Genomic DNA, 13,074 nt, shown 5'->3' on the forward strand with positions numbered 1-13,074 from the left:
TCAAGCACTTCTTAATCTGTACCAGTTTAGGGATGGATTTGCACTTTTCTTAAAGGGACTCCGAGCAGTGCAGAAACTATGGAAAGATGCACATCATTTTAAAGCTCTCTTTCTCCTCTTTCCAATGATATATAAACCGCCACCCTACGCCTTTTAGTTTTCGCTATTTTCGCGATTGAAATTGCCGCGGCCGCGATTTCGATCAAGAAAATAGAGAAAACTAAAAGGCGTAGGGCAACAATGTAGGTGTCGTCAGAAAGAGGAGAAAGAGAGCTTTAAAATGATATCCATCAAGCCATAGTTATATTGTATTACACAGGGCGACTTTTTGTCAAAGTCAGCAGCTGCATTCAGCAGAATGGAGCTGCTGACACTGGGGAAAGTGTCGTCCTGTGTAATACAATATAACTATGGCTTGATGGATATCATTTTAAAGCTCTCTTTCTCCTCTTTCTGGCGACACCTAAATCGTTGCCCTACACCTTCTAGTTTTCTCTATTTTCGCGATCGAAATCGCGGTCGCGGCAATTTCAATCGCGAAAATAGCGAAAACTAAAAGACGTAGGGTGGTGGTTTATATATCATTGGAAAGAGGAGAAAGACAGCTTTAAAATGATATGCATCTTTCCATAGTTTCTGCACTGCTCGGAGTCCCTTTAACTGTAGTGCAGCTCTAGAAATTGCCACTATTACCTAGGATTTAAGAAGGTTCTTATGCAGAACTGTTCTCTCTGCTGGTTAGAACAGATTAAGAAGAAAAACTGCCGGTAATGCGTTGATAAATGTCCCCCACAGAGGATTCTCTCTACCAAACGCAGTATCTGATTTTTTTTTCTCCTTTTATACTTACAGGTTTGCTTTATATCACATCTGGATGTACAGTTAAGATGTAGGGAGAACTTTTTTTTTTTTAAACAAATGAATAAAACAAACAAAAATAGGTACCCAACATATTACAGGTAGAGCTGGTTGGACAAATACTTAGGCCTCGTTCACATCATTTAGCGCAGATGGCTGTGCAATCGTAACGCAACGCGTCCGATCACACACCTTCTGCGCTACAGATCACATTCATTACAATGAATGGGATCTGCGCTGCGATTCCCCAAAATGCATGCAGCACGCGATAGCGCAATCATGCTGCTGCGCAGCACATTTGATGGGAATGGTAGAAGGGCTGTCTATGCCCTTCTACCGTTCTTGCGTGTCGCACACTATATGCACTGCCAAAATGCGCACGGCAGCGCATATAGTCTGACCGAGCCCTTAAAAAGGAACCTGAAGTGAGAGGGATGCTGCCATATTTTTTTCGTACCCTTTTAAACAATACCAGCTGTCTGGTAGTCCTGCTGATCTCCTTGGCTGCCGCAGTGTCTAAATCACACGCCTAAAACAAGCATGCAGCTATTCGGGTCAGACGTGGGCCAGAGCACCTGATCTACATGCTTATTCAGGGTCTGTGGTTTAAAATATTATAGGCAATGGATTCCAGACAGCCAGGCAATTTGTATTGTTTAAAAAGGAAATAAATATTATCAGCCTCTATATTCTTCTCACTTCAGGTGTGCTTTAAACTTTTAAGGACAACCAAAACTAGATGGATATGGAGGATGCCATCTTTCATTTTAAGCAATACCAGTTGCCTGGCTGTCCTACTAATCCTCTGCCTCTAAAGGTGCATACACACATCAGACCATAGTCTTTGGAAAAAGATCACAGACCAATTTTACCCCCCTTCCATGTAGTATGAGAGCCATACCTACAAAGTCTATTCTATGGAGCTGAACTCTCCATCAGGTAGAAATCTTTGCAAGATGCTGTACACATAGATGCTGTACACATGCATCAGTATCCGCAAAAGGTCTGTTCCTGCAAAAGATCCATTCCTGCAAAATGCATTCAAAGTCTATGATATCTGCAGATCATCATACACACCTTGTTTAAACAGACATTCATCTGCAGATCAGACAATCATCTGCAGATCTGAAGATCCATCCTGGTGGATCTGATCTGCAGATGAATGTCTGTTAAACAAGGTGTGTATGAGATCTGCAGATAGACTATGAATGCATTTTGCAGGAATGGATCTTTTGCATAGTTACATAGTTATTTTGGTTGAAAAAAGACATATGTCCATAGAGTTCAACCAGTACAAAGTACAACACCAGCCTGCTCCCTCACATATCCCTGTTGATCCAGAGGAAGGCGAAAAAACCCCCACAAGGCATGATCCAATTAGCCCCAAAAGGGAAAAATTCCTTCCTGACTCCAGATGGCAATCAGATAAAATCCCTGGATCAACATCATTAGGCATAACCTAGTAATTGTAGCCATGGATGTCTTTAAACGCAAGGAAAGCATCTAAGCCCCCTTTAAATGCAGGTATAGAGTTTGCCATAACGACTTCCTGTGGCAATGCATTCCACATCTTAATCACTCTTACTGTAAAGAACCCTTTCCTAAATAAATGGCTAAAACGTTTTTCCTCCATGCGCAGATCATGTCCTCTAGTCCTTTGAGAAGGCCTAGGGACAAAAAGCTCATCCGCCAAGCTATTATATTGCCCTCTGCTGTATTTATACATGTTAATTAGATCTCCTCTAAGGCGTCTTTTCTCTAGACTAAATAAACCCAGTTTATCTAACCTTTCTTGGTAAGCGAGACCTTCCATCCCACGTATCAATTTTGTAGCTCGTCTCTGCACCTGCTCTAAAACTGCAATATCTTTTTTGTAATGTGGTGCCCAGAACTGAATTCCATATTCCAGATGTGGCCTTACTAGAGAGTTAAACAGGGGCAATATTATGCTAGCATCTCGAGTTTTTATTTCCCTTTTAATGCATCCCAAAATTTTGTTCGCTTTAGCTGCAGCGGCTTGGCATTGAGTACGATTATTTAACTTGTTGTCGATAAGTACTCCTAAGTCCTTCTCCAAGTTTGATGTTCCCAACTGTATCCCATTTATTTTGTATGGTGCTAGACCATTGGTACGACCAAAATGCATGACTTTACATTTGTCAACATTGAATTTCATCTGCCATGTATGTGCCCATATAGCCATCCTATCCAGATCCTGTTGCAATATGACACTATCTTCCTGAGAGTTGATGATTCTGCACAATTTTGTATCATCTGCAAAAATAGCAACATTGCTCACTACTGCATCTACTAGGTCATTAATAAATAAATTGAAGAGCACTGGACCCAGTACAGACCCCTGTGGGACCCCACTGCTAACAGTCTCCCATTTTGAGTACGATCCATTGACCACAACTCTTTGTTTTCTGTCCATTAGCCAGTTCCCTATCCATGCACACAAACTCTTCCCCAGTCCTTGCATCCTCAACTTTTGCACCAGACTTCTGTGGGGAACAGTGTCGAAGGCCTTTGCAAAGTCCAAGTATATCACATCTACAGCATTCCCAATATCCATATTAGCATTCACTACCTCATAAAAGCTGAGCATGTTAGTCAAACAGGACCTGTCTTTAGTAAACCCAGGTTGATGCTGAGAAATAAGATTATTTTCTACTATGAAGTCATGTATAGTATCCCTTAGTAACCCCTCAAATAGTTTGCATACAACTGATGTTAAGCTTACAGGTCTATAATTTCCTGGATCAGATTTTTTGCCCTTCTTAAATAATGGGAAAACGTGGGCTGTACGCCAATCCACTGGGACTCTGCTAGTTGCAAGAGAGTCACAAAAGATAAGATAAAGGGGCTTAGCTATAACTGAACTTAATTCTCTTAGGACCCAAGGATGCATGCCATCCGGGCCAGGTGCCTTGTCTATTTTTAATTTATTTAGTCTTGCCTTTACTTCTTCCTGCGTTAAGTATTTAATATTACAGTTAGAAGATTGAGACTCTTCTGCCTCTGTAATTTGCAACAGTGCTGTTTCCTTTGTGAAGACAGAAGCAAAGAAAGCATTTAATAACTCTGCCTTACCTTGGTCATCCACCATTGAGTTCCTACCCTCATCCTTTAGGATTCCTATACAGTCAACCTTTCTTTTTTTAGAGTTGATGTACTTGTAAAACTTTTTTGGGTTAGATTTGATATCCCTAGCGATTTGATTTTCAGCTTCGATCTTTGCCAGCCTAATTTCTTTTTTACAATTTTTATTGCACTCCTTATAATTGCTTAGTGCAGCCTCAGTCCCCTCCTGTTTTAGGACCTTATAGGCATTCTTTTTCCTCTTCATTTTATCCCTAACCTTTCTATTCATCCATAGACCTTTTGCAGATACTGATCTGTTGCATGTGTACAGCATCTGTGTGTGAAGCATCTTGCAAAGATTTTTATCTGATAAGTTCAGCTCAACAGAATAGACTGTGTAGGTATGGCTCTCATACTACATGGAAGGGGGTAAAATTGGTCTGTGATCTTTCATTTTCCAAAGACTATGGTCTGATGTGTGTACGCACCCTAATACTTTTAGCATAGACCCTGATCAAGCATATGCAGATCAGGTGTTTCTGACATTGTCAGATCTGAGCTGTATGCTTGTTCATGGTGTTATTCAGACACTACGGTAGCATAATAAGATCAGCAAGGCTGACAGGCAACTGGCATGGTTCAACAAGAAATAAATAGGGCAGCCTCCATATTCATCTAACTTCAGTTGTCCTTAAAATTAATAATTTAACAAAGACAAAAGATTTTAGACAAATAAGCATATTCAGTAATGAATCAAGAGATTACTTGTTCTATATATAGAGAAGAACGATAGATCTATTGCTCAAACTACACAAAACAATTCCAGAAAACGGGGAGTCAACCAGCAGCACTCCAATCACCAAAGGGTGCAAACTCACCTGTAAAGAATAAAGTTAGCTGGGACTCCACCTGGATTTGCGATTTAAGCTTGATTTATTGCATGGTATTAAAGCCACAAAATAGCGTAACGTTTCAGCACAAAGGCCTACGTCAAATGCTATTAGAATGTGACAGGCCTGCGTGCCGAAACATTATACTGTTTTGTGGCTAGGATAGCATGCAATAAATTAAGCTAATATTGCCAATCCAGGTGGAGATCGGGCTACCTCTGGACATTAGAATGAAAACTTGCAACAAAAGGCTTTAAGATTTAAGCCTGGTCATATGGATAGTGATGCTGCTTCATTTCTGTAACTATCACTTTAAAAGCATATCATATTCATATTGTCCAGGTGGAAAGGGTTGCTCATATTTTTCAAAAAATTATCAGCCCAAGAGAACTTAACATCTACCTTAAATAAAATAAGTATTTATATTGAACTTTTCTCCAGGCAGACTTTAAGCGCTTGCGAGGCAGCCACTAAAGGGCACTCAGAAGGCAGTAGCAGTTGTAGGGAGTCTTGCCCAAGAAATCCTACTGAATAGATGCAGGCTTACTAAATAGGAAGAGTGTGATTTGAACCCAGGACCCCTACCATATGTCAGAGCCCTTACATAAGGCTCTGTCCTTATAATGGGACACCCTCCACCACCTGGTGCATGGACTTGATAAAAAGAAGAGATGGTCTGGTAGTGCCTGCAATTTCTCACCTACTTTGGATCAAAAGTTTCTCACAGGTTAAGGTGTTTATCAGCTACGGAACCTTGGAAATATTATATTCTAAAGATTACACAATGAATAACCACTGAAATAGAGACACTATACTTTTTCTTTTACAAATGTAATTTCAGGAAAGGAGCAACAAACTACTGAAATATCCTTTGAGGTTCTCACATGGGAAAAAAAAGTCATTGGGAAACCGCTATCCAACAGGCCAAACTCGCTGCGGGTAAGCCAGAAAAACTTAATTTCTAGATAAAGTATCTAGAAATCATGATCAGGAGCAATTACTTTAGCCTAAGGAAAATGTAAAGTGTGAACATAGTTTCAAATCATGCATGCAAATATATTTTTGATAAACAAACCTACATGGATTACTACTTCTGCACAGCAAAGCAATTATTAACCCAACAAAGACTTTCTAAAATCTCTGTACAGGCTAAACACAGGCCCTAAATATTAAAATATTTATGGACGTTGCCAGATATCCATATGAAAAACACAGCTGTTTCTGACAAACTACAAACTGCTACATTTGATAAAGGAGTACATATTTAACATACTTGTGATGTCATACACCACCACTGCAATAGTGGAATCGCGTATGTAGCTAGGAATCAAACTGCGAAAACGCTCCTGTCCGGCGGTGTCCCAGAGCTGCAGCCGCACCTGCTGATACCAGACCAGAGAAAGCAGGAAGGAAAAAGACAGATTTTGTAAGGGAAAGACAAAAAATTAAATCGAAACAAAGACAAATACCTTGTTTTCTTGAAATTAAAGCGGAACTGTAGATAGAAAACACATACATTGTTTCACTTACCTGGGGCTTCCCCAAGCAGCTGTCCTGTCCCGCGCCACTTCTCGACGAGCCTCCCTTCTCCCGCTGCCAGCTACTTTCGGTTTTGCCGCCGGGCCACTGCGCGGCTCTGGCCACGCGTATCCTTTCTTCACGTTCCCCGCTATTGCAGAGGGGAAAGCGAAGAAAGGATAAGCTTGGCAGGGCTGCGCTGGCCTCGACTTACAAGTCGAGGTGCGGGATGGAGCGGTGGCGGGAGAACGGAGGCTCGTGGAGGACCGGCAGGGGGCAGGACAGCTGCTGGGGGCTTGGGGAAGCCCCAGGTAAGTGAAACAATGTGTTTATTTTCTATCTACAGGTCCGATATTCCCCGAACGTAAGCCCTAGCAGGAATTTTGAGCATGTTCGAAATATAAGCTCTACCCTGAAAATAAGCAATAGCGGCAGTAAGGGGAAAAGTATGGCAACTGGTTTTGTTACTGGAGCCCATGGTCTCGCAGACAGGACAATGGCTCCATCATTGGGCCAATCACTGCACTCGCTGCTACTTGGCAAGTACAATGATTGGCCCAACAACAGAGCCATGTTCCCGCCCATGAGACCATGGGCTCCAGCAAAAACACAAATTGCCGTACTTTTTCCCCATATGCTGAAGCTTGGTGGCACGTAGCTGGGAGAAAGAAGAGGATGCAGAGGGACATCAGAGGACTTTGGGGGACATGGGACACAGGAGGACAAGAGATAGAGGAGGACATGGGTACAGAGGGGGACATGAATAAGACACTAAAGGGACAAAGTGATTCTAGGTATGGGCCTAGCAGTTTTCTAGTTATGCCTAGTGATTTTTCTAGCGTTTTGGTGTAGCAATATTTGTAAAAAAAAAATAAAAAAAGTGTGTGTGCGTTTGCAAAATCGCTCTGTTATAGCGGTTTTTAGAGCGATTTTTCACTTTCCTATACTTACATTTGAGGCTGAATTGCCTCAGAAATGCTGCAGGACTATAGTTTGTTTTTGTGAAAAAAAAAAAAACACATCACATCACTCTGGTGTGATCCATCCCATACAAATACATAAGCCAAGCGCTTTTCAAAGAGATAGCATTCTAAAAAGCGGTCAGAAGCGCTCTAGGTGTGCACCAGCCCATACTCAGTAGCAGTGACGATCAACGGATGAAATCCGGATAAGGTTTTATTCTGATTTCATCCAGGTAATTAACCTCCCTGGTGTTCAATTTCCCCAGGATTTCTGTGCAAAAGGTGATCAAATTAAATTTTAATAACTTTTTTTCCTGTAACTCGCCAAAATGTGTCAAGTATACAGTGCAGAAGAGTATTGATTTGTATGCACGTCAATACTGTTCACAGCATGTTTTGTATTGACGTGTATATAGGATACTAAATTTATACATACCTGCGGCTTCCTCCAGCCCCATAAGCCTGGATTGCTCCCACGCCGCCGTCCACCAGTACCGGGTCCTGTAATTTCGGCCAGTCGACGCAAGCGCAGTGCGCTCCCTCCATACTGTGCAGGCACATGCGTACAGAGCCAGAGGGAGAACCTGCGCATGCGTACAACTGGTCACGTCCGGTGGAAGTGACGGGACCCGGTACCGGCGATAGAGGCAGCGGAGGATGGCGGCGTGGGAGCGATCCAGGCTTATGGGGCTGGAGGAAGCCCTAGGTATGTATAAAATCTTTTTTTCATTTTTCACCTACCCTTAGTCTCTGGTTCCCTTTAAATCACCTGTGTGGGTGGGTGAGGGGGTGTTGGGGTTAAACTTACCCAACAGACATCTTCTTTAATCTGTCCCATGGCGCCTCCCACGCTGCGCTCCTAGTGCGTCACGTGACTACAAACACTTCCTCCTTTAAACCTGGAAGGAGGAAGTGTTTGTAGTCACGTGGTGCCCTTGGAGCGCAGAGTGGGAGGCGCCGTGGGACGGATTACAGAAGACGTATGTTGGGTAAGTTTAACCCCCCCCCTTGCCCACCCACACAGGTGCTTTAATTACCTGGATGAAATCCGAAAAAAACCCATTCAGATTTCATCCGGTGATTATCACTGCTCAGTAGTGGGAAGCCAGAGGCCTTCTGGACCATCCCGTAGCATACCAGTCTAGTGTAGCGACCCACTTTATCCATTTTACTGGAGTGCAAGTTGAATAATTTCTTCTGGCCACATTCCCAGCCATGGAGGAGCGCATACGTACTGGGCATGATTGAGTAGAACCAAGCACCAGCAATGTAAAAATAAAAAAAAAATTGATTCATGGAGTGCGAGTTAGGCCTGAGTCAAACTGTGCACAGTTCCCTCCCTAAACTGCTTCCAACTATCAGTAGACCAGTGCTCACTAATCCTGTAACTGATATCACTCGACTTAGCATTGGAAAAGTTAACCAACAGGAGTAGCTTAGTAAAAAGGAAGGAGCAGGCAGAGTTATTCAAAGGTTCAATTTTTTCTTTTATAAAAATAAGTAGATAAACTACTTTTTTTAATTAGTTAAAATAGCGCTTGTTATTAATGCGGGCAAGTAAACTATAGTCAGCAGCAAAGAATACTAGTAATGGTAGTCCTCACAAGCCAAACTTCATGAGCTGCTGAAAGAATAACCTGAATTATTTCTGCACAAGAGCTGGTACTACAAATGCTGTAAAATTAAGCACAGACCAGGCCTGTCACAGGTGTTTTTAGGACCCTTTGCTCCTATGCAGAGCTCGGCCAGTTTACATTTTTAAACCGAAAAATGCCCAACCTGTTCTGTGGGTCATCAGACTATAGCTGAAATTCTGCAGTAAATTTCTGAGGCAATAGGCGTAGATAAAAGACTGGCCACTAGATGACTACGTTGTCCACAGTAATGAGCGAAAACGCTGATAAAATGTAAAATGACTTTCATGTGAAAATGCCATCAAAAATAATTTTGTATGGTTTCAATTTTTTTTTTGCAAATTTCCATGATAAAATCAATCAATTTTCACTGTACAATACCACTTTTTTTGCAGTTTTCGCTTTGGAAATAAAAAAAAATATTTTCTTTTCTCGAAATCGAAAATAGCATTTTCAATGCGAAAATGACATGGGTAAAATTTTGCAAGCAACACTAGTTGTCCAGCTATATATCATGAGAGTTAAGTTATTTAAAGAGACACTAAAGCGAAAAAAAAAAAATATGATATAATGAATTGGTTGTGTACTATGAATAATTACTAGAAGTTTAGCAGCCAAGAAAATATTCTCAATTTTATTTTCAGGTATATAGTGTTTTTTCTAACATTGCATCATTCTATAATATGTGCAGATTACACAACACTCAGCATTCAAAATGATTCTTTCAGAGCAGTCTGAACTAATGACCGCTCCTCTGGAAGAGAAAAAGTAAATAGTTCAATAACACTTGAGATAATAAAAGTCAGATAACAGCCCTCTCCACGACTTTGAAAGTGCAGAGCTTAATTGCTTTTTTGCATAGAGATAACAACTGGAGTTTCTTAACTCTTCCTGTACTGGAAACAGTTAGACTGATGTATCTGATCTTAATGTTTTATTTCTTAGCTGTACTACACATACAAATCATAATATCATATTTTTTTTTCGCTTCAGTGTCTAAGTCTTAGGCCCGGTTCACATTAGCGGGCGCCGTCCGGAATCGCCGTGCTGGAGCCGGACCGCATGCGGGACAGACGGAACGGACGCACGGCATAGCAATGAAAGCCTATGCGTGCGTTCACATGCGTCCGTTTCGTCCGGACCGGATCCGGACTCCGGCATAAGACCCAACATGCGCTATTTTTTGGTCCGGCTCCTCCGGCAGCCGTATCCGGGGCGGAGCCGGACTGCACCATCCGGCCAATACAAAGCAATGAGAACCGGAGAGCGCACAACACACTGGCTAAAAATCCGGATGTTCTACCCCACTTCCTATGCGGATTGTTGCAGCGATTTTGGATGGGGACACATGGGCAAGCATTTTGGAGTGGATCAGCAGTGACTTTAAACGAGCTGGAGATGTTGGCAGCATGTCGGAGGTGGAGGTGAGTGCTAAACAGCGGAGGGCCTGATTCCACAGGTCCCCCTTCTGCTGACCTCCCAGACCCCAACATTTTATTTGGTTTGTACTAACTTTTGCCAAACGGATCCGGATCGCATCCTGATGAACACCTGATGCAACCTGACCGGATCCGGACCGGATCCGGATCAGAACCGTACGGTCCGTTTGGCAGAGAACCGCAAGTGTGAACCGGGCCTAACATGTACAAGAAAAGATTTCTCTCTTTTGAAACACTAATTATGCTATTTATATGCTGGTGAATTGCAGTTTGTTTGCATAATTAAACCTCTATAAATGCTTTCAGTCATGGCTATACACAAGTGTATTCTGGGCAGCTTAAGAGGTTAGTTTCGTACACCCTAAGGCAGGGGTGCCCACTGGGTAGATCATTGCCGGACGCTCAAAGCAGATAAGCCATGGAGACTGATATTATGCTCTCGCGCTGTCACTGGCTGGCGCTGCACTGTCAGCATGTGGCACCAGCCAGTCAATGCAGCGCCAGCCAGTCACAGCATGAGAGCAGTGTCAGTCTCCGTAGCCCCTTCCGGCAGTTAATGAGGGCTGCAATAGTGTCCTTGGCTCCTCCCTTCCAGCATTTCCTGCAGCCATGTAGCAGTTACGCCAGCTAGATGAAGCAACCATACCCCCTCCTCCTCTTCAAGCTGCTACTTTTGGACTGGGAGCAATGGCTTCTTCTGTGTGTTCACAGTCTCCTGCATGGCACCGCACTGTGGGGTCTGTGCTCACACCAAGCTCTGGTAAGTATCCGTCCTGTCTGCACACTTCATTGTTCCCCTTTAGCACTGCTCAGGTTGTCTGCAGCTCCATTTCACTTGACAGTGTCCGGCACAGTTGTTCCACTCTCTCTTACTTGTTTCATTTGACTGCACTTTCATATGTATTTCTGCATGTGGCACATGATGTGCTTCCTTGTTGTGTGGTTGCTCATGCATTTGGCTTCACACTAGATCACACATTCTTTTTGAACTGCACTTTATCTGACATTCATGTATTCATACATGCACTTTATCTATGGAGGTGGCCACTGATGGACAATTTTGATTGAAAACAATTTATATTGTGACCAGATTAATCATGCACATTCATTGCTTGAAGTTGAGGTGGGATTGGCTGGAAGATCACCTTGACTGACATCTCAGAAGTAGCTTGTGAGTGGGAAAAGTGTGGGCACCCCTGCCCTGAGGCATAATTTATAACATAGGATTATTATTCCCAAATGCATGCAATAAAGGTATTTACTCACCGTGCGATCCTCCAGGTACATGGTCTTGGAAAGAAAGTCTATGCCAATTGTAGCCTGAAAGAAGCAAAAATAATAGGGTCTAAAAATAACACTTTAAAGGGAGTGTATAGTTATTTGACCTAAAAATAAAAATCTACTGATTTTTCTATTTGTAATAAGGAAAATATACATAAGTTTGATACATGGACCTTCAACACCAGGTTACGCTGGAAAAATTGTCAAATACAAGAAGAGTTTTGTTTTAATGCTGTATAATACAGACAAGATCTTGCCACAGAGAATTGGGCTTAAACGGGAACTGAAGTAAGAAGAATATGGAGGCTGCCATATTTATTTCATTTAAACAATACACATTGCCTGGCAGCCCTGCTGATCTATTGGGCTGCTGAAATGTCTGAATCACACCAGAAACAAGCATGCAGCTAATCTGGTCAGATCTGACAATATCAGAAACACCTGATCTGTTGCATGCTTGTTCAGGGTCTATGGCTAAAAGTATTAGAGGCAGAGGATCAGCAAGACAGCCAGGCAATGTTCATTGTTAAAAAGGGAATAAATATGTCAACCTCCATATCCCTCTTGCTTCAGTTGCCCTCTAAAGACTTTTTACACAAATCCCATCTCTTCTTGATAGAACCATTCAAGCTCAGTCAGTCAAACTGGATGGTGACCAATGGCAGCCTCCCTCAGATTTTGAAAAGGGTTTAAAATGAACCTGAAGCGAGAGGAACATGGAGGCTGCTATATTTACTTCATTTTAAGCAATGCCAGTTGCCTGCCAGGCCTGCTAATCTCTTTGGCTTCAGTGGTGTCTGAATCACACACCTTAAACAAGCATTCAGCTAATACTGTTGGACTTTAGTCAGAAAAATCTGATCTGCATGCTTCTTCATGGTTTATGGATATACTGCGCTGGATATTACCAGCGCTGCGTAATATGTTGGCGCTTTATAAATACAATAAATAATAATAATACTGTAAGTATTAGGAGCAGAGGATTAGCAGGACAAACAAGAAATTTGCATTGTTTAAAAGGAAATAAATATGGCAGCCTCCATATCCCTCTCACTTCAGGTATGCTTTCAGGTACGTTTTGGCAGGGCTCAATTGAGACTTAACTTGGCCTTTGCTGAAATGTGGATTTTTTCTTTATAACCTTACACTTGTGATATTGCCACACACACACACACAATGTCCTCACTTGATATAAATTCCTGTAAGTACTTCAAAGTTGCCATTGACCTCGTGTCAGACACTTTGACCAGTTTCCTTGTCGTTCTTCCATCCAGTTTAGAGGCTAGACCAGATCTAGGAAGGATCCTATGAGTGCCTAACACTTTCCACTTCTTAATTACCGTATATTCCGGCGTATAAGACGACCCGGCGTATAAGACGACCCCCAAACTTTTCCAGTTAAAATTAA

General features: G+C 42.2%; 1 protein-coding gene across 2 annotated transcripts in view; it reads right to left on the reverse strand.

Annotated features, from left to right (window-relative positions):
• Positions 1-13,074, reverse strand: part of RAB41 (RAB41, member RAS oncogene family) — a 48,484-nt gene that overhangs the window by 13,240 nt on the left and 22,170 nt on the right. Inside the window, exons 3-4 of one of the 2 annotated variants that reach the window (XM_068247634.1) lie at positions 11,652-11,705; positions 6,106-6,214 (exon numbers count right to left, since the gene is read on the reverse strand). In XM_068247634.1, the coding sequence (XP_068103735.1) occupies positions 6,106-6,214; positions 11,652-11,705 (163 nt within the window). The remainder of the gene's footprint in view (positions 1-6,105; positions 6,215-11,651; positions 11,706-13,074) is intronic. The other variant, XM_068247635.1, reaches the window with a different exon arrangement.

This window comes from Hyperolius riggenbachi, chromosome 8 (assembly GCF_040937935.1).
Source record: "Hyperolius riggenbachi isolate aHypRig1 chromosome 8, aHypRig1.pri, whole genome shotgun sequence".
Classification (NCBI taxonomy): domain Eukaryota; kingdom Metazoa; phylum Chordata; class Amphibia; order Anura; family Hyperoliidae; genus Hyperolius; species Hyperolius riggenbachi.